The 24,918-nt window shown below is 31.4% G+C and overlaps 2 protein-coding genes and 1 non-coding gene across 12 annotated transcripts in view; all 3 read right to left on the bottom strand.

Annotated features, from left to right (window-relative positions):
* Engase (cytosolic endo-beta-N-acetylglucosaminidase) overlaps positions 1-6,135 on the bottom strand; it is a 12,546-nt gene extending 6,411 nt beyond the window's left edge. For 4 of the 10 annotated variants that reach the window (XM_070316329.1, XM_070316331.1, XM_070316328.1 and 1 more), the window contains exons 1-8: positions 5,703-6,135; positions 5,283-5,599; positions 4,712-5,158; positions 4,393-4,567; positions 4,073-4,291; positions 3,502-3,896; positions 3,204-3,383; positions 3,015-3,121 (exon numbers count right to left, since the gene is read on the bottom strand). In XM_070316329.1, the coding sequence (XP_070172430.1) occupies positions 3,015-3,121; positions 3,204-3,383; positions 3,502-3,896; positions 4,073-4,291; positions 4,393-4,567; positions 4,712-5,158; positions 5,283-5,557 (1,798 nt within the window). In that variant the 5' untranslated portion in view covers positions 5,558-5,599; positions 5,703-6,135. Of the gene's footprint in view, positions 503-541; positions 691-3,014; positions 3,122-3,203; positions 3,384-3,501; positions 3,897-4,072; positions 4,292-4,392; positions 4,568-4,711; positions 5,159-5,282; positions 5,600-5,702 lie in introns of those variants that run through there. The other 6 variants (XM_070316324.1, XM_070316327.1, XM_070316325.1 and 3 more) reach the window with 6 other exon arrangements.
* Positions 6,136-6,661: 526 nt separating this feature from the next.
* On the bottom strand, positions 6,662-24,018 carry LOC138931762 (uncharacterized). Its single transcript, XM_070292846.1, has 4 exons — positions 23,614-24,018; positions 12,408-12,538; positions 11,522-11,807; positions 6,662-11,175 (listed from the first exon to the last, which is right to left on the bottom strand). The coding sequence occupies exons 1-4, from the start codon at positions 23,681-23,683 to the stop codon at positions 10,961-10,963; spliced, it is 702 nt and encodes a 233-aa protein (XP_070148947.1). The 5' UTR covers positions 23,684-24,018; the 3' UTR covers positions 6,662-10,960.
* Positions 24,019-24,770: 752 nt separating this feature from the next.
* Trnaf-gaa (transfer RNA phenylalanine (anticodon GAA)) lies at positions 24,771-24,843 on the bottom strand. Its single transcript has one exon. It is a non-coding gene; the product is annotated as a tRNA-Phe (tRNA).
* Positions 24,844-24,918: the final 75 nt, after the last annotated feature.

Here is a 24,918-nt window from a genome sequence, read left to right as displayed (position 1 = left end):
AAAGAAAAGTAACGTTATTCGATTAAAATATTCTCAAGATACTAAAAGAAAAAATTTTAATGCTACATTTAAAAGTTACAGCAAAAAGATAAAACTGTCTCTGAGAAATATTTTTTATCGGCAATAGCTAGAAATTCCTATGTCAATAGGAATGAAAATAAACATGTAAACTCGATATAGCACGGTGTACGCCGTCGCCACTGATCTCGTCGCGCTGCGGCAGATAAAGTCTCGAGTCTCGATACGTGTACATACTCGCTTCTAGAGGTTTCTCTGCCGCCTTTCTAAAACGGCATTCATCGGAGAGAAATGTGAGAGGAGAAGCTAAGAATCGTCGCCGTTGCAATTGCACTTGTCTGAGTATTGCCGTCTCTATACAAATTGTTTTCGAGACGGTCCATTTATTCAACATGACGTCTCTCTAGACATCTCTCGCATACACGAAATTGCAATTGCGACCAATGCGGCGAAAGTCTCGTGCCACGATTACTCACGTCATTTTCTGCGGAGATAATCGCATGAATAGACGTCGATGAGATAGCAGCAGTAATGATTGATCGATCTTTCTTTCTTTTTCTATTAGCCATCTGACATCAAAACTTTCCTTTTTAACGTGTTTTGCGTATGCCGCATAACGTGCAAAAAGTATCCGAAAAGAATAGCTGAGAATCTCGATGACTTAACTAGAAACTAAAAGAAAGTAATCTGACTAGGGAAAGAGAGAGAGAGAGAGAGAGAGAGAGAGAGAGAGAGAGTGCGTGTAACTAAAAAAGAATAATTAAAAAAATAAAAAATTACTTAAAATTTTTTTAAATCTCATTGTTAGATAAAATTAAAATCAAAATTGTTTCGATCAAATGATCTCTTTTCGATTATTACTTATAAACTATATGCTTGTCATTACTATTAAAATAATAACGCATCATTTTAGCCACGCATATAATAACTATACACATTATATGAAAAGTAATAGTAAATCAACCAATCGAGTGAATATGTTCTTTTTTCCCCAAATAGCAATCATCTATATCAGTATTATAATTATGTGTATAATTATGTGAGAATTAAATGCAAGAAAGACTATTATACTATTAACCGACAGAACTTTTTCCGTTCGTCGAAAGACATTATGTATATAATCAAACCCTTTCTGTTTTATCAGTGTCCCGCAAATACAGAGTGCATAAGCACTGTCCTAACCGACAAAGACAAGTTGTTGCGATACTCGGATTGATTTACCGAAAACGATATTATTGCGAAAATATCTTTCGATAGAACATTCTTTTTCTTCTCCTTTCCACAATCATTAGTTAGACGCAGAAAGAAAAAGATTCGAATGCGCATGTGATCAAACATGTTTTACTTTCACATTACGATTGCGGAGATGTCGATGGAAATTTATTTAATTGCGAGAATGCAAATGCTCAAGTCAAGAACGTCACTTGACCACAAGATAGTGTCCTGTCATTTCTTACGCTTTATGATACAAATGGATGTTATAATAGCTCTGATTGCGATTCGATAATTCAATTTACAAAAATGGACCGTACATGTATTAATTAAGAAATGTATTATTAAAGTGTGATCAAAGTCAAATGCATCAAATTCAAATGAATAATAAGAATTATAATTATTTATATGTCTTACTATTTATTATTATTTCTTTGTTTTTATAATAATTTCAAGATTACGACGTTATTACGACTTTACCAGTTTTACTATTTTAACTATAAAATGTGTGGTGTGTGCTTAAAAAATATTCTGTTAAAATATTATCTCATCTTATTAAAATTATTATTTCAAGAAATTCACAATTATGTCATGTCAATATACAAAATTTCAAATCTCTGCTCTTCCAACATAATTATACACATAATTATATGTTTCTTAACGATCAATTCTTGCTATTCCAACCTTGCTACATTTTAACACATGTATTTTTGTTAACCTGTTCTCTTTACTATATTTTTCACTCTCATCTGTATATGTATATAGAGATGATATCCTTCTTAAATTTTTTTAGAAAGAAGAGCTCGATTAGAAAATGGTCAAGATAATTTGCAGCATATCGTTATATACATTGTTAATTGTGCAAAATATCAGAAAGTGTCAATGAGATTTAGTGTCAATAGCCTAGAGAGCTTCTCATGCAATCGATTATATGTATGTCGCGTCTTCCTGACAGTAGGTAGCATATAGCAACTGATGCAATCAATGCGCGAATAACAAATACGTGTGGCTATACGCCCTCCTTCGAACACAGATACCGTTCATTTTAACGTGGGAGCGCGCGAACGTCAAACAATTCCGCGCCTTTAAATCGCTAGAATAAAATTTGCATCTACTATACTATGCTATAACAATAAATATTTCGAGACAAAGAAATGTAGATATCCTTGTAACGGAAGCCGAAGCATTAAGATTCGAGCAACAAATCGCTTAAAATGTTGGAAATATTTGCTTCATTTATTGAAATGCGTTATTGATAAATATGTTACGATCAAATTTGTCAGAAACAAAAGCGAGCAATTTCCAATAATATCGTCGGCGATTTTTGCCGTAGTGCAATTTCGCACCTGACCACTCGAAATGGAATGAGCGATCAGGTATACATAGGATCGAACAATTTAAATTACGGGCTAGCGTATTCTATCGTGGGACAACATACGGTGTTCCTTTCACCCAAGTGGCTCTCAATTGAGAAACGAGAAACAGGAGCAGAAGAAAGACAAAGAGAAGGAGGATGATATTACAGAGTGTGATCACTAAGAAACGGTTCTTTATCTTTATGAAGTCGAAAGCCTTGCTCTCTCTCTCCCCCCCCCCCCCTATATATATACATACATATATATATATATATATATATATATATATATATATATATATATATATATATATATATATATACATATATGTATGCTTTTATTATGACGCAATCCATCAGCTATGCGCAACTGTTTCCGCCGCCATTGTCATGCAGAACTTCAATATAATTCGCAATCTTTTGTACTCACCAAAACAATGATCCCTCTTTTCCAAAATAATTTCACCCAAGTAGCAATCGCATTGTTTCAAGGATACACCAATTTCGTCCACGGTCTTCAAGTTTGTCAAGTAGATGCTACAAAAAATATACTAGCTTATAAAAATTGTCGATTGCCGTGTTAATTGTCGATAATTCGTTAGTAATACCCGAAATTTACCATTTCCTCCATCTGGCATTCACTCTGATGGAATTGTAAGGTAAAATCGATTTTAGATCACCATCGTTACCCAAGATCAAGACAGGATCCTTGTGAGACTCGTTCATTAAACTTCCAAGTTCTGTATAAACGATGGTTGCCTGGATGTTATGTTTCAAATCAATGTGAATCAAGAACAATCTGTAACCATAATTTATAATTGACCATTGAGTAATATGTTTTATTTTCTTAAAATAGAATATTTTCTTTGTTATAAATTATTATTGTCCAAGACAAATATATATGTGTGTGTTCTTACCTATGATATAATCTATCATTTGTAGTAATTAATTTCAAGCATCCGCCGCCATTGTAGGAGAACTGATCGCAGAACTCGAAAGTATTGAAGTCAGGGGCAGATAATTTTTCTTCAACATTGACGACGTTGTCGCAGACTCGTATAATATTCTTCCTATTTTCATATATACGTTCTATACGTGTGTGTGTCTTATTAGTATCATTATCTTTATCACCTTGGCCATTATTAACTTCATCGTTATTTTCGCCATCTTCGATAAGAGTTCTTTGTGTAGCTCGCGTAAATTGTGAATGCGGTGCGGGAACTGACAGTTGCGGTTGCTGCATTCGCAAATTATAAAATGCTTTCTTTCCGTGCGCGCTTTCGTCGTTTATCTTGTACAGTTCGAAATGCTCCTAAAGATAGACGCGAATGTGTATGCTTCTTACGAAATTTAAATTATTCCAAGTTAATTTAAAAAAATTGTTTCAATTAAATATCTGGTTTATTTTTTAATAAAATATTTTTAAGTATTTTCAAACATATATATATTAAGAATTAAATATTATTGTTTTTTATTATTTAAATTTACCTCGCCATTATAATAATAGCAGATACCCGCACCACGACAAAAGGAAGTCTTAAATGTTTCATCTTCATAAATAGGTACATGTACATATAGATATGGAAATAGTTGAGCCCAAAATAAATCCTCTAGAATTTGGAAAGTACTTGGACCAAAGTATTCATGTGTCCAACCAGGTGCAAAAATAGCTACCGAAAGACCCTGTTTCCGTATTAAATCTAACGCCTTTAACAATAGAAATTTATTTTTGTTATCTCAGTTTAATCTTTCTTGAGATAATAGGGCAATAAAGTAATAATAAATAACAATGATATAATAGTAATTACATATGTCGAATTAAATCCGCCTCCACCTGGACATCCTCTCCCCCAAACATCTAATCCTACATAAATATCCTTAATATCACGACCTAATTCTTTTGCGAATATACGACTTTTGCTAAGTCGTGATTCCGTCCAATTATAATTTAAAAATATACCGTCGCAATGTAAGAAAAAATCTCTAAGACAAAAATAATCATTATTTTGTGTTTGTTAGAACTGAGAAATAGAAATGTGATGTTAAATTCAATATTAAATAAATCTATATAAATAAAAATCAAAGTTGATAAGTTAATAAAATTAATAAATTAATAAATTAAATTACTTATTATTATCATTCAGCTCATTCTGCCAATTCAACTCCCCTATATTGGTGACACTATCATACCAGATAATCTCTGAATTTTCAATCTCCTTGTGAATATTTTCTGTTAAATATTTAACGAAATAAATTAAATTATCAATATCTTCCTGTTTAATTTTATTTTCAATGTTCAAAAGCCAGCCTTCAAATTGGTAACACTTTGCAACCAATATTAAAGCGTCTGCAAATTTTTTTACATCTTCCTGTGATATGAGAATCGTATTCCAAGTATCATTATTTCCTTCTGTAATTACAGTACCGAGTACTTTTACACCATGGTGGTGCGCTGCATTGATCCATCCACAGGGTGGGACAGTTACAAAGTGATGGCTAAAATAAACAAATATATCGACAACACTCCAATGGTAAAATATATAAGAATCATGAGAGGTAGAACCCGATAAGAATCTGTAAAGAGATATAAAATAAAGGTGATAACATAGGTACGATCACACAACTTGCAAAATATGTATCATATACATAAATATATATATATATATATAATTTACAGATACTCTCTTTGTATAATTACCTGTCTTCCAAGTAACCACCTTTCATGTCGTGGCAGACAAGCGTTCTAGGTTGTTCATCCCTGTCCACTTTTTCAAGCAAAATTTTTTGCGCACTGATTTCTGAACCTCGATATACATAATCAACAGACTCTGCGATACATGTTATTGGTAAATCTGTTAATCCATTGTCCAAGGCATTGTTTAATTCTGTCAAGGTTTTAAAAGGCAGTAATTCTCTTACTTCGACGCTGCTTGCCATCTCTGTGGTTCCTAATATACTATTATTGGATTCCATTGTTGCAAGTTTCGTAATAGTATATTGCTGCAATAATCTTTCCTGTGTAGATATCACCGGAAGGCATGATAATTCATTCAAGCAAAAATAATTACTGATTTTGATAGCGATGTTATTCATTGTGGTGAAATTAGGTGACAATTACCTACTCTTTTGATACCATTATCTGCTGACAGTTATCATGTATGATGACACGATGAATGATAAAGAGCGAAACGGAAATTTGTTAAATTTTTTAGTTGATATAAGTTACCATATTTTGGCAAATTTTTATAGCAAACTATATTTGCAAAGCAAAGGGTTTTCTTATTGACACAAACTTTTAACCGTGTCCGAACAATATTTACAATATATAGATATATATTATGCAAAGAATTGCAAAAAATTCGTGAACCTCTTAGGCCCAGTTCCACAAAACTTACTTTAACCAAAGTTTAACTCGTTAATGGAGAATTCACATTATGTCTGATGTCCAATGTATCCAATCCGAATGTCGTACATCGAACTTCGGATGCAATGTGAACCTTCCATTAACGAGTTAAATTCCGGTTAAAGTAAATTGTGGAACCGGGCTTTAACCGACGTCACAGACTCATATATGTATATACTTACACATACATACATGACTTATCTTATATGCTCAGAATGTTTATCTTTCTGAACTTTTATAATGTATATATTTTTGTTATTATCGTGTATGTTACGCTCTAATAAATATGAGATATATATATATATATATATATAAATGTTAGATGTATACTTTGTATTATTATAATATTATATATATATATATATATAGTAAAATTTATATATGTATAATATATATAATATATATATAGTACATGTACATATAATATATATGTGTATATTTAATCAAAAATAATTGGAATAAAAATGTTTTATTCTATACAATATGTAATATATTTAATAATAAAGTTAAAATGCAAGTTAAAAATTTAATGTACTTTAAATTTAATGTACTTAAATTTAAAAAACTGCATAATAAATATCATCGCAATAAAATAAAACGTACGTATATCACCAATATTGCAAAAAATGGCAAAATATAAATATCTACACGCACATTGTAAGATCTTTCTTTATTTGGAATACAACTGATGTATATATATTTGTTTCGTAATGACATATAATCGCAGGAATACATTATAAACACAATATCGCGCTTAAGATGATTGGAAGACATACGAGATACATCCGTTATACAAAATTACAACAAAAGCAATGAGTGATATTTCCATATAGATGGTCCCGCGATAATGTGCTATTTCTTCATCTTACAAGAATTTCTTAAAAAAACTTACAAGCACACAACGAGTGCACCGCATATTAAATGGTCGATTCGACAAATGTGGATTGTCGATAATTGGTGCCGAAAGCTATATTCTATAATTAATTTCATAATTAATCCTTGTAAAGAGGGATATTCAAAAATATTATTTTCCCAGAACTACGTTTTTCCATCGTAACAATGTTATTGATGATTACTTTCTTAAACATATATAGAAACTATAGGTTTCAAAATCAAATACGATATATGTAGGCAGATTGATAAATGTTAAATAGGTGCGATAATTGAAGGAACAAACAGGTGAAACTGATGTCTTTTATGCAACAAGTAGGCAAATCAAAAACTGTTTCAAGTTCTATTTTTAGATATTAATTTTGATTTATACATGGAACAAATCGAAAATTTAAAGGAGAATATATGTATTACTAGACCTTACAATTAAAGTTCTGAGTACTTTTATATCAATTTCTTAATAATTTTTTGATGCTGTAAAAATCTTTTTCTTTACTTATTTCATTTCATTTATTCTTCATCTCTTTAACAGGATTTCTTATCGATTGGATTTTTTTATATGAGATCACCAACTTAATTTCTAAATCAATTTAACAAAAGAGTACAACATTTAATTTTCATTCCTCTATTTATTTGTTCCTTCAATTGTTAACGAACACTCAATCACACACAAACATTGTCCATTTGTATTTCTGTGCGTGCTCTATTCTCTACTTGAAACGAATAATGGCAACTATAGATGTTCGATTAGCCCTGATACATGAAAGAGAGATCAAATTTTCCGGCCTAAACTTGTAAATTGTTAGACAAAGTTATTTTCGGGATATGTGTATATATATATGTATATCACATTAGACATTACCCACATCTATGTAACTATCCATAAATAATCGATTTTTTTATCATCATTGTGGTCATAAAAGTATACAACTATTTGTCATCACTTTTTCGTATGGCTCCTTTTGGCTACAAAGAGGGACACTATAAACTTATGTTTCTTGACACGACTACTTATTCACGCGAAGAATAATCTTTCGATATAATAAAATACTCGAGAAATATGCTTTATTTGTTTAACAAAGGCATTATAAATCACCAACACTGCTATACGAAAAAGTTGTATAACAATCGGAACACCACGCGCACCACGGTTATTTTTTCATAATCACGAGTCGTACAAAGTACATAAAATATACAATCTTCGAAACTAGCTAAAGAGAGTTTATAAAACTTAACGCAAAAGGTGTAATTATAAAAGAAAACATTGCGATTTGCCTATATAAAATTGCAGTTTCATCACTTAGTTTTAATTTTACATTATTATAACGCGGATTGCGTACAACGTTATCTTTTAATACTTGATTCCCTGGATAATCTATATAACATGTATGTATATAATATACATGTAATATTCTACTGTATATACGAATATTGTACGAATTTATATATGGAATATAAATATATAATATTGTGCACACATGTTGAGTCGAAAGATATTATATGCATATATATGTCGGGAGATTATATATGCTATTTTTTCTTCAATAATGTGATTATTCCAGTTGACTGTATAATCTAATAGCTATGTACACTCATCACGCATTAATTATTGAATAAAATATTAATTTACTTTACACATAAGAATATTTTAAGAGCTCTTTAAACGATCTATAATTCGCGACAAAATTGAAGACAGTATTCTATTTATAATTCAATACATTACATGTTTTAATGTCTTCTATACATATAATATACATATATTTTGATTTATATATGTATTTTACATGCTCAAATGTTTTCTGTAATGCACGACATATAAAATTTATAAATAGGATACTATCTTAAATTTTGTGATAAATTATAAGTCGTCAAATGAGATGCTCTTACATATAAAAAACGGAATTTATATAAAACAAAAGATCTAACACGCATGAACGCTGAATATGCGATGAGAATATAAACTACGGCATTTGAATGGTATACCTATAACATACTTGTCGAAATATTTTTATATAAGAATGTAATATGCGTATCTTAGTATATTTAGAATAAGAAGTTCAGGGAGAGGAGAGTCCGAATAACTTTTGTACAACTTTAATATAAAAAGTTAAAGAAGCAGAAAATATCGGTTACCTTCACCAATAATCACATATTTGCACAGGCAGTTGCACACAGAAAGTAATCAAACAATTTGAAATTTACCCGAGTCTTAATATAATGCAAGATTCGAAAGTCATCTTTTACGATCAGCTTTCGTACAATATACGCTTGCTAGCGATCGAGAATAACAATAGCGTATATGCTAAAAGACTGTTGGGATTAGCCACAATATCATGATCAATAATGCAACATCTCTGGCATTGCTAATGTCGATCATAAGCAAATGGTGTCTAGAGTGGAGTTGTCGGTCGTAGGAACAACAATAATTTCCAAGTCTTGGGAATAAATAGTATAAAGGGATTACCGTTTAATTTAAGTCTATATCGTTCTATTCAATCTCTTATATTATGTAAATCTCTATATATCATATAAATTATTGTTACTGGGGGTTTTCATTACTCGTTGACATCACTCTATTGTAAGTATATATATATAATGAAATAAATTATACGATCTTGACTAGAATATTCGACTAGGCTGACTAGGATATGATATGATAGAGATATGACAAAAATTATTCTGTAAGTCGAATTATATTGCATAATCGATTAATCACGATTAAACTCATTGTCAGTATAAGATTGTTTTTCTCAACTACTGGTCTATATATACATGGCGGACCGATGTACATATTTGTATATTGTGATTATATAATTTATAGATTTATAGGCCGATGTCTACAAAAACATTTTTGCATCTATACAAATACAAATCTTTTAAATAAATCATTAACTACTAATATAACTAGAAATATCTGTACGATTCAAATCCAGATTAACAATAAGAAAATCATCGAAATTTACATGGAAAGTATAATAAGCTCTCTCTTTTAAAATTGATAAAATAGAGAAATAAATATATTAAAATTTTCAATATATATTGGCTTTTTACATGGAAAGCATTCATTACATTGAAAATTATCCATTTATCAGTAGCTAAGAAAAAAATATCAGTAAAGTTACGTAAAAATAAAATTTAGGCAAACAGGCTCTCTGTTCTCACTCATTGAGGGTTTTATAGAAACTATCTAGACTAGATATTCTACGTTCTAGGACTATGCCTTCAATGCCGTTTTGATTGAATATATAACATTAAAAACTGAAGGCACGTCCTCGATTGAGAGAAGGCGATTCTCCCCTACGATAAAAAAAATTACAATCGTTACTTAACATGAAAATTCGTACAAACTCGTGTAAATATAAGCTCATATTCAAATAATTTATCATTTTTAAATATAAAATTATATACATAAAATACATGAGATCAGACATGCAGACTAGAGACCAAGAGCATGGGAAGGGTGAAACAAAAAAATGTCGCTATTAGCTGGCGCCATTATTTACAAGTGCAGTTACATTGAATCACACATACAGCGCAATATTGTACTTTTGCATATGTACGTGAAAAGATTATACGTAAGCGAACTGATACGAAAACGTACGGATTAGACATTTTTCTATTATCGTCATTACTCCAAGTTGCAGGACAAAATATGTCGAGTTTGCTTATACAGCACCATTGAGCGATGACATTTTCCGAACAACGAGATAAACATTTTCTGCACGCGGGTTGATGCTCCTATCTCTAGTCTTCATAGTAGAAATTTGAAACCCGATAGGTTTTGAGATAGATCTGATTTGTTTATCAAGACAGCCAACAAACTATAATTGTCCTTTTTATGAAATTGTTTTATAATTTTTTTTTTTTTTTTTTTTTTTCCCTTTTCATTCGATTCATCAACTATTCGATTTTCGCCTGCCATAAAAGAATCAATATTAATTAACCTCTTTCAAATAATCTTTTAAATTGCATCCAATTAAATGACTTCCTATCGATTGGTCTTTCAACAACGTTAACGATATTGCGATAATCAAAGGCAAGCAAGTTTTTACGATTCGGCGGGTGAGTCGTTATCAAATGCTTTAAAAACTTTCATCGATGCCTCGATCCCGCGCTAAGTTGAAAACTTCAAAGTCGCTGTCGGGCGCCTCGGGCATATCGGGTGCGATCAAAATCTCAGGTCGCAGTGCCACGCAATCCCTCGGTGAGCATTCGACGCGCCCTTCGGAACCGCAGCTGCATTCGACGCAGTTCCCGGTCGAGTGCGGTAGAGTCTCACCTTGTCGATACTCTCTCCCTATAATTCAAATCTCACGATGCATGAAAAGGTCGGAGAAAGATGGATATATATATATATGCATGCACATAGCAGCAAATAAAAGTAAATATTATAAGCGACAAAAGTACATTTTATAAATAAATCCTTAAATATATTCTTGTAATCATTGTTACAATTTAAAATGAGAAATAAATTACAATAAAAGTTTAAAATTTTATATATAGTATATGTATTAGATATATGTATATTATATGTGTGATTTTTTTTTTTAATATTGAATTGTATTGTACTTTTGATGAAGAATGTCTCGACCTATGTAAATATTAACAGAGAGTTATTAAAGTATTAAGAAGGATATTAATACCCATGACGAGACAAGTAATCGGTACAGGAGACGTAATCGACAAGGTGGGATTAGTTTCTGCATGTCCTTGTTGGCCAATCGATGAAACAAAATCTCCGGAAGCTTCAAAGTCGTCCACAATGTCCGTATTCATTTCTAGAGATGAAGTGTAATTGCTCTCCACCACGGTCGATCGCAAGGAAGACAAGCCGAGCGATGGAGCGCTGGTCGGATTATAATTCTGCCACCAACAGTAAACTTCACCGACGACGCATAGACAATGCGAATTTATGTCATAAGATGGTATCTGAAACAAAAGGACGTATTGAGCGAAGAATCAGTAAAAATCTGAATCTTTGATATGTGCGCGTACATGTTTGTGTGCAGATATATGAAAATGTACAAAATAACTTTAAATTTTTCTATCTTAGATTTTTTTCTTTATTATATATCATATAAGAATATATACGCATAGTATAGATATATAGTTATATAAGAGAAAGCGCTATATACTACATATTATACAATGGGCACCAAACTCATTTATTCAACTTATCAATTTGGAAAATAAATTACCAAATTTACGCGAAAATAATAGCTAAAAATCTATCACAAAGTGGCAAGCTAAAAATTTAAGATTTGTGTGAGATATGTTCGGATAATGAAGACTTTGAATCATGAAGACTTCAATTTGCGAAATTTTTTGATAAAGAGAAAAAAAATGAAAATATCATATATCGGTGTTATTATTGTATTATTCTCGGTAAAGATTATCATAGAAATAAATATCGTCTTCAACTATCGATTATTTCTTTATCTGGCGTAGAAAAAATCTTGGAAACGAATTTGTCTCTATTGTGAATCACAAAATGACAAAGTCACATGGATACATCTTATCGGTCATTACCGTTTGGCTGTGAGAATAGGCATTTCCGTCTACGATGCATTTTTTAAGAATAGGTTCCTGCGTTGTGACATCGTCCTGAAGAGTAATAGCGACTTCGCCCAACAAAGCCGAGCTCGTAGCTTTCGTCGGTGCTGCAATCAAAATCAGAAGTGGATGGTCTCATCAGTGATCGAAAGATTGAATAAGAATGTCCATCTCCTGAGAGTCTTCTGATGGAAAAAATTATTATCCTTAATAATCCTCTGATGCCGATTTTTTCTCGACAATCGATCAATTCGATCTCAAATATAAATTTGTATTCCTTTCTAATTTTAATTTGAGATAGAAATTTTGTCAGGATCTCTTTTGTCAAGAAATTAAAATAAATTTGAAATTAATTAATATTCATATAAAACATAAACATTAACACACATTCGTATGATTAAAAGTCTAACAATAAGATATACATCGTAAAAAGTAAAGAAATGTAAAAGTAGATACGTAATCACGGATTTTTATCCGATTGTATTTTTTTAATGAATAACGACTCCGCGTCTCACGCTATAGATATAGATTATTCCTATATTATTCTTCGAGAAATCTTTTTTGAAAAATAACTTTTTTTATGGAGCAAATCTTTTCTCATTTTCTCTTTCCTATAACTTTTTCGCTATCGATGATAATAAAGCTCCGTTAATAAAGTGAAATCGAACTTCTCTTCAAAATTCTCTGAATGCAAATTACTGCTTCCGTTAATCGCTCGATAAATTAGCCTACTTTAACGTAAGAATGCGACGAGATACACGGCGGCTATTTCTCGTTGAAATATTGACCTTTCAAAGCCTAACTTATCCATTGACTTAACGAATGTGCAGGCATTAATCAGACGTCTTTGCAAGCATAGCGAGGCCAATAAGGCAAGGCCAAATGTTCCACCTCCTTGAAAGCTTTCAAGAGAATCGAAGAACCGAGAAGCGAGAAGCGGTTGCGGTATCACAATAGCGTAAAATAGAACGAAGCATCACTGGGAAAACCGACCCTTTTATCGTGCCTTTCCGCTTCATAGGGTCTTTACGTCACATTTATTCAAATACTGAACGAATGATTTCATACTTCAACTTCAATATCATGAAGATGCTATAAAATATTTTCTCTCTATAGGAGAAAAAAGATTGTATAAACGATTAATACAATTCAAAAATTTCTAGACACATTAGCTACACTACAATAGTAACATGTGCAGAATTTACAAATAGAAATGCCTGTTTGAAACAGGTCTACAGGTCTAGGTTTGAAAGCGTGCCAAAATATTCGAAAACATATTTCATTTCTTGTGGATAAGCATAGAGTAAGTAGTTATTACGGTTTTACTTTTTGAGAGAATTGATTTCACAATCTCAACCGAAAGATTACACAAGAGAGATCGCGATTATAATTCGCTCTCTTTCACTCTCTAAAGCGGAATTGATGAAATTTTTAATAGATAATAAAATTAAACGTGACAAGATTATCAAGTGGCATCATAAAATCTATTTCAACGACAAAATCTTAAAATTTTACTAAACTCCTTAATAATGATAAATAAACAGTAAAATATTTATAAATTTACAAAAATTATTTTTTCAACAGCATTTATACAATATTTTTTTACTTATATATTCGTTATATAAAAAAAGGCCATACAAATATACAAATAAAAATTACGTAGCTGTTATCGCGCAAATAATGCACAAGGCTGAGTTGCAGAGGTTGTTGAGAATTAATGGCATTATCAGAGTGGTAACGCGGCTGTATGCCAATCACAGGTATCGATCATTGGACAGATCTGTCAATCTCATATGGATGATAACTGGACCGCAGCTATTATTATTCTCTCTCTCTCTCTCTCTCTCTCTCTCTCTCTCTCTCTCTCTCTCTCATTCCGCCCGATTCCCTATTCGTTACGATACACGTACAAGATGATCCAAGTTATTGATTATAAAATCTAAAAATGTCTGCATGAAATAAGAATAAAATCAAACATATAAAATAAATGTACAATATATATGACTTTTTAATATATATGGCTTTATTAAAAAGAAATATCGTGTGTACGTGAACACGGTTCATCTCAAAATAACGATGGCATCAATCTACAACTAATAATACGAGCTAGCCAAAGATAGTAACACTTATTACGAAGAAACAAAAGTACTCGGTTTTACCCTACTTTCCCTTATTTATATATATATATATATATATGTGTGTGTGTGTGTGTGTGTGTGTGTGTGTAATTTTTTTTGCATAAAATAAATAATTTAATTAAATAATACTATATAAATCGAGAAAACTTGAATAGAATATGACAATTTTTATTTTTAATAAAATAAATAGCTATTAATATATATAATAGCCTCGAATTAATAGCTATTAGTATATATAAATTTCGAGTTATAAAATATTATGACAGACTTTATATACAAAGAGAATAAAATATTTTTTAGCAACTAAAATTTATCATCTTGACAATACGGATTTATGTATTTCGAGATTTCGATTTGTCTCCATTATCATTTCGATTAATCACCGTCTTGGCGCGCTACAATGACGTATGGTGCATCATCAGAATAATCACATAGCTGTCATGTCAATGATGCTGGATGGATGTTAATTCGATATCGAGAAATCTGATTTGTTCTTGATTTACTTCTGCAGCTTCGTAACAGCATCACGGCAACAGCAATTCAAGTATGAGAAACGATATCATCCATGTAGATTCTAAATATTTTTCTTTAGCCTTGAATTTTATTAGATTAATATAAGCTTCGAGCAGCCCTTTGAGCTATATACATACAAAATATTAATACAGTACATAATTTGATAAATAATTGCAATAAATAAATGATTAATAGATGATTGAATGATGTTTTTTTAGTCATAAGAGAATATATTTTTTAAAGATTTGTGAAGCATTTTTAAAAAGATTTTATCAAAGTTCTCGAATCAGAGATCGTTATCGTTCGATCGTATTTACCTTCTAAGAAAACTGTCTCTGAATCTAAATCTTTCGTCTGAATAAGAATGAGATAAGGAAGCCAACGAAGCAGAATGACATTTTATAAAAGGAGCTGTGAGTTTTCGATATTAGACGAAGCCGAGCTGAATTCAATGATGTATAACATATAGATTAAAACGCTCATTCTTTCGAGAACACGATCTTATAACACGCGATTTTATAATTGGAGGAAAAATCGATCTCATAACCAAAAGAAAGACACTGTATACATTGTATATAAACAGATTCAATATTCTATGTAAAAAAATATAAGTGATTTTGATATCTCATACAGAGAACTTTGTTAGTAACTTAAATTATTTTAAATTACTTAATTGATCTTCAGATAACTTTTGAAGAACGAGTAATTTCAAATTCAAATTGATATTATTACATAAATAGCTTAAAATTAAAGTGATTCATTTTAGCACTTACAATCAAACATACTGCAAATTTTGAAATCGCAATAATTGTGTCAAAATAAGTTCGATTACTACAATTCTAATAAATGTTTTGATAAATGTTTTTGCGTCATGTACACGTACTGTGATAAACACGAAAAAGTCTCACAGCAGTTTGCCGGCCACGTACTTGCACCGGTATGTAGATACTATATGTTGCGGCATGCCCGTGGGCACTTGGGAGTCCAATTAAAAATGCTTTCGTCAGGGACCAGTAAAGACAAAAGAAACTTTTTAAATAACTCAGAGATCCTCTACGTTCTCACACGAGGCAACTCGTATTGCAACAAATCATAAGAACGATGGAGGTGAAAAAGCTAGATCACGCGCTGCTTTCCGCGATATTCATGCATTGTTACTTCCAATCTCATGTTTCATGATTAAATGAACATATTCATTTCACGTTGTAATCTAATTTAACGTCGTGTAATTATGATATATCGAGAGATAACGAGAGAGAGAGAGAGAGAGAGAGAGAGAGAGAGAGAGAGAGAGAGAAAGCGCCATATTTTTGAAAACGTAAACGTATAAACGCGAATAATAATTATATTATACTAAATAAATAAAATAAATGATAATACACTATAAGAAATAAATATTTTGTATTAATATTTTGCGCGAAATACATCGTAAAAACTTTTATTGTCGTGGAATGATAAAAACTAAAGTTGATACATTTTTCTATATATGTATCCACATACGAGAGTACATAGATTTTAAAGATTTCTGATTAAATAGTATCGTACTAATAATTTATTTTTTTGAGTTTAATGTTTTTCTTAAGATTTCCACAATATTACACGTGACTATTGACTATATTATGTATACTTTCTGACATAAAGTATAAAACGTCTCGCAAGACATGTATAAACTTTTCAATCGCATTTCAACAATTTTATACACAGAAGACTGGAAAACCGGCAGAGCAGTACCTTGTTTGTCTTATGGCAGAATCTCAAATTTAAAACTTTAAAATATAAGAAAGAGAATCATTTGTCACCATCTCTAATATTTGCCAAAATTTGCATTTCTTGAGACTCGATATATAATTATTCTGTACATACATATACAGAGATAATGAAATTATTATCGCATATGCATGGACGTTGTATACATTAATCAATGTTGTAAAGTAAAAGTAATTACGACAAATATTCGCTTCATCTTTCGTGCGTTTCTCTCTTATTTATCCGTTCGTGTATTTATATAAGGATTTACTGACAATGAGTCGTCTATCTGTAATTTTAATGTTCCGGATAGTTAGAGATCGTCTCGCAGGCGATCCCTCCGTACACACCGTGTATGTATGTATGTACAATATGTACAGAGCGGAAATGCCGCGGTTCATCCTTTTCACCCTCGGCGATAACTAAAAGCTCGATTGGTTAATATCCTGATATGGTTTGGAACTTGATAGCTAATCACATGGTCCAGCCACGATATCCATTCGTTTTATGGCACAAGATGCCATCCAATTTTCTTCGCGTATATAGAATCGATCTCCCGTCTCGCTCGCTGCCCGTACAACAGTTTGTATCTTTTCGGGCGTTCGTCGCTTCAATGTAGTATCCCATCGTCTGGGTAAACACTTAAATTATATTAATCAATCTGAAATTGATATCTTTTAGCTCAAATATGAGAAGAGCAACAATTGTTCGGTAATTAACTAGAAACTAAATAAAGAATTTTTTAAAAAATTAATACATTCAAAAAGAGTATATAAATATCAAGACTTTATTTTTCAATTAATTTAAGTTATTAACTGCAAAGATATATATATATATATATATATATATATATATATATAATAAAAAATATATATGTATAAATAATTAAAAGCCACAATTAATATGACTTCTATACATATTCTACTATTCTACTAAATCCGAATGCCTATAAAAATTCGACGCCAAGTTCGTCAAATAAGTTTTGGCTTAAAGAATATTCGCTAATGAGAGATAGAATAATTTTATCGCAAGAGTTCTCTCTATCTCTATGTTAAATTGCTTTTCAGCATCACAAAATCGAACATGTGAGTTTTCTCAAGATTACTTTTAAATTAAGCGTTCCTTTTAATTATTAAAATAATGCAAAAATATAACTTTGAAAATGTGGAGATTATTATAACAAAACTTGAAAAAATAAAAGTAAAGCTAAATGTGCTAAATGTAATAATAATTTTGAAATAAATAATATTCTTTATCGGACACGTGATGTGGATTTGTCTAGCAATTAACGGTAAAACTGCAAAAAAAATTGTAATACCCGCAAAAGATAACTCCGATTTAATCGCTACTCCGCAAGAGATAAGTGGGGGCAGGAACATTGATTTAGGAGATACATACGTATATTAATGCTTCATTTTCCATACAAAAACTTTTAACGAACTGCGTGAAATAGGTGAAACACATTATTGACAAAGTATTCATGAGTCTATATCTATCCCGCAAATGTAAACAAACATTTTTTCCACATCTGCTCTACAAATAAACAATAACGTAAACAAACTTCATTTTTCCTTTTATTTTATAATAGAAAAAGCGGCGATAAAATCGGTGGTGTGTTACCTTTTATGCAATTTTACCAAACATTCTGAGCACGTGAGATTTTTAATCTGATTTCTATTTTTTGAAAATGTGAAAATTGTGAAATCTGATATAATGAAAAAAGAATATTAGTTTTAAAGATTATTAAAATATATTCTCCTCCATTTTCACTAGACGATTTACTCTCGTTATTTGAGATATTTCCAATTGAGCTTTCTATATGCAACGCTAAAATATTGGATGAGGTTACACCATTTTCATCGGTTCGATCTTACCCGATCGAACAACGGACCGATGAACTTTCACGAGTATCTAAAATAATGACCTAGTATTCAAATATTCTCATCTAACAGAATAAAATATTTTCATCCATTTAGGATAAATAAAGGCCAACAATTTTTCGATTTCCCCCATTTTTTTAAATCCATTGTAATAATTGTAATATATAATTTCATTAAGCGGAAAAAAAAAACGAAAATTGTAAGAGAGAAGAAGCAAAATTCTGACAAGTATACGATTGCGATAGCAAATAAATTTACCTCATCTACGAGAGATACGTAGATATAATTTGAAACGGTGACGGCGAACAAGGAAGACAAGGAGGAATGGAAAAAGGGGAAAAACGCTCTTGTAAAGCACGAGACGAGAAATTCTCATTCTCGCGACTCTTTTTTTCTCATTGCGCTCGAATGCTTTCCTTTGCCATTTAATATCACGCGCGCGCGTGCGTATGTGATATAAGCCGTGATATAACTCTAAAGTACCGTTTTTTCTCTGACAACGTGAATGGGCGCGGCTCTCGAAGCGCTAACAAGCACGAGAATTATCAAACTCCAGCTATTGAAATAGTTTGCGATTACGAGCTTCGTTCGGTTAATGGGTGAGCCGAAACTACTCTGTACTTACTGGAAATGATTGATCGGCAATTTAATGTTCATGATGTCAAAGTCGTTCGTGGCGCTTGCACGCGCAGATTGCGTTCGCATGCATTAAACATTACTAAATCTTACCTAACTGTATAAAAAGAATATACACGTACATAAACATGCACATATACATATAAGTATAATTTTTAACTCCTATCCTTATAAATCTGAGCAATTTTGTATTTAAAATTCAAAAGTCAGGTTCACTGTTTTAATTGAAAAGTATATTTTATGAATTGAATATATTGATATAATATTACGATTGGAAAAATTAGTTTACTTGAAACTGTTTGTAGTTCTAAAAACTGATTTCGACAAATTTTTGAACGAGTTTGATTTTTCTCTCGACATTTTTCTTATAAAAATATTAATTAATCGTGCCGAATTAGTGTTATTATTAGTTAATCAATAAATAAAAAAATCAATGATAACATTATTATCATTATTATTATTATATTATTTTGTATATGGATGACAAATTTTGTATGCACATATGACATATTTCATAGAAGCGGCTATCACGAAATAAAGCCATTTTGTTTGGCTTAGCGAAATAGATGTAATATCGTATAAATTGCTCTTTAATATTGTTTAATCATCGATCAAGAAATATTATACAATAGTAGTACGTGACTTCGATACTCCGCCTGTATATGCATAACTAGCGGCAAAGAAATGTGTGTGTGTGTGTGTGTGTGTGTGTGTGTGTGTGTGTGTGTGTGTGTGTGTGTGTGATTAACGCTGTGCTCAAAGTTGCATTAAAATATATTACAACCATCAAATTTTCACGGCCGACTACGCGTGCAATATTTCGAAGACGTTTACAGCAATCCTTGAAATTTAGCGCTTGTAAACTCATAAACCCCTTTTTGTGCCCATTTTTTGCATTTATTTTGAACGATATGGAAAATGTAGAAAATAAACGGTAAATGAAACAAGTATCCTTAATTCCTTTAATGATCTTGTCACGCCATGCAAAGTCTTTTGTGCGGAAAAAGTGATTAAGCAAATCTACTCACTGGCCTAATGGAATTTCGCGTGGCGCATACCACTCCGTAAATGTTCATTATTGAATCACAGCACCATTTATTCGCATCGAAAACGATGCGCACTTGTGCATTTGTGTGTGTTTGAATTGCACATAATACCGACACAGTTTAGTTTTTAGTATTTCAATATTTATTAAAAATCTGACTTATTAAATCCACACCTTCGCACTGAAAATGTGTAATATTTGAAATAAAAAAAGACACACATTATCTGTGTGTGTGTGTGTGTATGTGTGTGTGTGTGAAAGTTATTAAGTAAGAAATTGTAATATTTAACTTTTTCTTGTAAAAATATCGAGAGAAGAATCATCATTCGTCGCGTACAAAATTTTAATTTTCGATATTAATTATCTTTGTAACTAATCGTCCAGTTATAAATCTGTTAATTTATGTGTGTGTTTGTTTGAAATCAAATAAAGAATAAAATTTTATCCGTATTTATCTGCAAAGCTAATTTCCGAAAACTATTGTTTCTAATAGACTTACTATTCCCTGATTTTCTCGGTTTATAGATACATATAAAAATTATTTTTATTGTTAAGGAAAACTTGAATCTCCTTTCTCTTAGATTAGCAAATCATAATCAATATATACATATATAAACGTGTAGATTTAATTCTGAGATTGACAATAGCATTTTTTCTTCTTATCTTTTCAGCTGTTTTTACGCTAATAAAATTTTTCTCAAGGTAATAAAAAAAGAACTGTACTACTATACTACTACATCACTATAGGATTATTACGTCAGAAGTAAAAACGAAAAAATTGCATAATTTTATTCTTACATGCATTGAAATAAATTAGTTTTATACGTAAATAATGTATAAAATTCCTACAAAATATGCAATGTATAAACCCTTCTTTTAACTCATAAATTTTTAAATGTGTAGCTGTAAACTCGTTTGTCGTGTAAAATCCGAATCAATCGAATCAGAAAATGAATTGAATTTTATAATATTTACGTCACATTTGATTAATTATTATTTATCAGATTGAATATTAGAGTAATTTATTTTATTTTTAGTAAAATATATTTATCGCGTGAAAATTATTTTATCGTTGATCTCGTCTTATCTTCAGCATCGTAAAACATAGATTAGAATATGTAAATGCAAATTAGAATATGTAAATTTAAATTGGATTTGCGTGAAAATCACTACGCAACAATTTATGAATAGAATCTTGTAGTGTGTATGAATAGGCTAGTTTGATTGACAATACAAGTTAATCAATGCCGTAATAATGACACGTGATAATAACAATTGTATTGAACCAACATCTTTTAATTGCGAGCCATGTTATCTCGCGATTAATTTTATTCGACAACAGAAGGAGATAGAAGGAAACGCAGATAAAGCAACGCAGTTGATGAATTAATGACGCTTTAACAGACACTTTGCTAACGAGAAGCTATTGTTCACGATTTCAAAAGAATGACCATCCTGTTATCAAGAGGACCGGTTTGTTAAAAAAGCGAAAATGGAATGCAAGAAAGCGGGAGAGTTTGTCGTTTACCTTTTCCGTTCGTTAAACAATTTTCTCGATATCATATTAATTGATATACATGTACGTGCATATATGTATATAATAATATATAAATACACAAATGTGCATTATTATTATTATTATTATCATCTCATCATCATCATCTTTATTATTATTATGTAAATGAAACACACGATGTCAGTTATATTATTATATAATGCTCTTATCTAGATGTATCGTATCGTGCGTTACATAAGTAACACAATAAATTAAAAAAAAGTTGTTGTAAAGATGACAAAAATTCGTCATGTTTTAGAGATCTATTTTTCCGTACAAAGAAATACTTAAATATCGGTTATTTAATTCAATTGTCAATCAATAAATTTCCTAAGATGTATGCACACGGGCGCGCGCACTGCGACTTGTCATTTATTATATAACTTTAAAAATTTTTTTCCACAAAAGTAGATTTGTGCGTGCGTGCGTGCGTGTATGTGTGTTTCACAAAAGATTTTTAAATAAAAAAATTTTGATAAAATGGCTCTTAAACTATGTCATTTTTCTATAACGAATAATGAAAATATAATAGAGATGATAAATACTAAATTTTACTCACATAACACAAACTAGATAATTATACTTTACCTTATGACTTATTGTTACATATAAAATATTGTACATATTTAGATAGAAAAGCCTTCTGTATAATATCGCGCGCAAGCTATAGTCGAGCAAGAATTGAGCGAATGAAATCATAGAAATCTCGAGAATACGTGCTCGGGCTCGGATGCACCCCGATCATTGCGAATTCGTAAGCGGATTTACGTGTCGCGATTATTGAAAATGCATTTGTAAATGCACCACGGCGGGGTAGTAAGCGCCTTATCTACGACGCGCAGCAATGTCGTATAATCCGCACCGAATTTCGCCGATTGTTCCGTAGGAACTGTGAAGCGATATGTTAATACATCTTATATTAAATCCTAATATAATTTTTAAATATCGATACTTTTACTCCAAATTTTCGATACTTGAAAGTTGAAACACTGAAAATATCAATAATTTTATGTCAATTTCAAATTATCGGTATAAGTTTTTTTTCTTTAAATTAATATTAATCATGTACATAAATAATATTGTAACATAATTATACACGCAAACAAAATGTGTAATAAATAATAATGACAAACAATAATATTATATTACAAGCAGTATTAAATTAAATGTATCAATTAATTTAATAAATTATTAATAATATGTATATATGTATATGTGTATATTTAAACGTATTTCGTAAGGAGAAATTTCTTAAGATAAAGAGAGATATCCTTCAAAATATAATTTCTTCTTTAAATTTAAAAATATATTATATATTTAATATTTAACGTAAACAATATAATTTAATGAAAAAATAGATAATTATAATATTATCTTTTCTGACGTTCGCATGTAAAGACAGAAAGACAGAGAGAGGTATCACACACATTTAGCTCATGTACAATCAATTCAAGATTTAAAACACTCGCAGACTTTATATATATATATGCATATTTTTAATACATCCTAACATAATACAATATATATAATAAAAGAGAAAGAGTGTTTAGACATTTTCCCATTCGGTAACAATTAGAAAATGGGAGGACTGAGGACTTTATACGACAGATGCACGTTTCGTAATATTTATAGAATTATACAGGTAAGATATATTTGTACAATTACTCACCGGCTATCGAACGAGCGATGCGACATCGCAGCAAGTAGGCGATGACGAGTAACATCCGCGGAAGTCTCATTGTTCCAAAGCTTGAGATACTGTATACCGGTCAATCAGGCCAGAGCACACGTGAACGTTGGCGGCGGTTTACCGCGACCACCGCGACCACCGCGACCGTTGTGACTCGTGATCACCGCGAAAGGAGACTGTCAGATGCGCGTTCTTCGTCTTATGTCTTTTTTACGTTGACATTCAAGTGGAAGCCTTTGAAACGTGTAAACTTTTCGACGATTTACGAACGTCGCGCGTCGTCGCGAAAGATAGCTTACCCGGATTTTAGTGTATAGGTACGCGCGGCCGCAAGCGCAGCCACTGAACAACACTCATCTTCACGCTGCGCACGTCACAGCCCGACTGAAAGTGACCAACTGACAACTGACCAATCACGATCACCGCGGCGCGGCGACAGATAAGCGCTTGCGCCAATCTCATGCGAGTGCGCATGACACGAAGCTATTGCCTGCATGCCTGCCATCTGCCATCGCCGTCGAGAGGTCGAGACATCATGCCGTCGTGTTCCCACCATATCTCCTCTTTCACTAGACTGCACTTGTGTTCGAAATAGCAGATTCTTAGCCCGCATAAGCATGCGTATTCGCGATAACCTTTCAAAATTAAAAGGAAAAGAGTTGAGAGATTTAAAACAAGCCTCTTATACTAGCGCCAGATTATAAGTTGAAAAATTAGTCTCTTTCTTTCTTTCTCTCACATACAGATTAATAATTTTATTTCATACGTATGTAAACTTTGACGTGTGTTTTAGTTTTGACAAAGAAAGAAATATACATATAGGGCGTTTTCCATCAAGGTACACAGGTGATACCGTGTACTACACATTATCACGCGATTGGCTTATAAAACACAGAATTTTAAATTTCTTCATTTGACAGCCGATCATATGATAATGCGTAGTACACTCTGTGTCATCTGTGTGTACCTTGCTGGAAAACGCCCGTAATGTGCAGAAAGAAAGATGTAATATTGTGTGTATATAAAATAAAATTCTTAACACAATTTATTTATGAAAAATATATATTATCGTTTTTTTACAATCGCTTTACTAAAGTGATATATTCTTTATTAATGTACAAAAAAAAGGATGGCGCTGCCGAAACCCGGGATTGAACCGGGGACATTTAGATCTTCAGTCTAACGCTCTCCCAACTGAGCTATTTCGGCTTATACTAGAGATGATTGTTAACTTTGTGAAAACGTGTTTCGTAATTATAATAGTTGCGCACACCTGTGTATATG

The sequence above is a fragment of the Polyergus mexicanus genome, unplaced genomic scaffold (genome assembly GCF_030449975.1).
Source record: "Polyergus mexicanus isolate NDT 795.1 unplaced genomic scaffold, iyPolMexi1.0 SCAF_3, whole genome shotgun sequence".
Classification (NCBI taxonomy): domain Eukaryota; kingdom Metazoa; phylum Arthropoda; class Insecta; order Hymenoptera; family Formicidae; genus Polyergus; species Polyergus mexicanus.
This window is presented reverse-complemented; position numbering and strand designations above follow the sequence as displayed.

Coding starts and splice junctions, on each gene's coding strand:
- LOC138931762 (XM_070292846.1), bottom strand. CDS start 23,683: ATGAGACTTCCGCGGATGTTACTCGTCATCGCCTACTTGCTGCGATGT. Junction 11,808..12,407: donor CCTATTCTCACAGCCAAACG/GTAATGACCGAT, acceptor CTTTTGTTTCAG/ATACCATCTTATGACATAAA. Junction 11,176..11,521: donor GATTACTTGTCTCGTCATGG/GTATTAATATCC, acceptor TTTGAATTATAG/GGAGAGAGTATCGACAAGGT.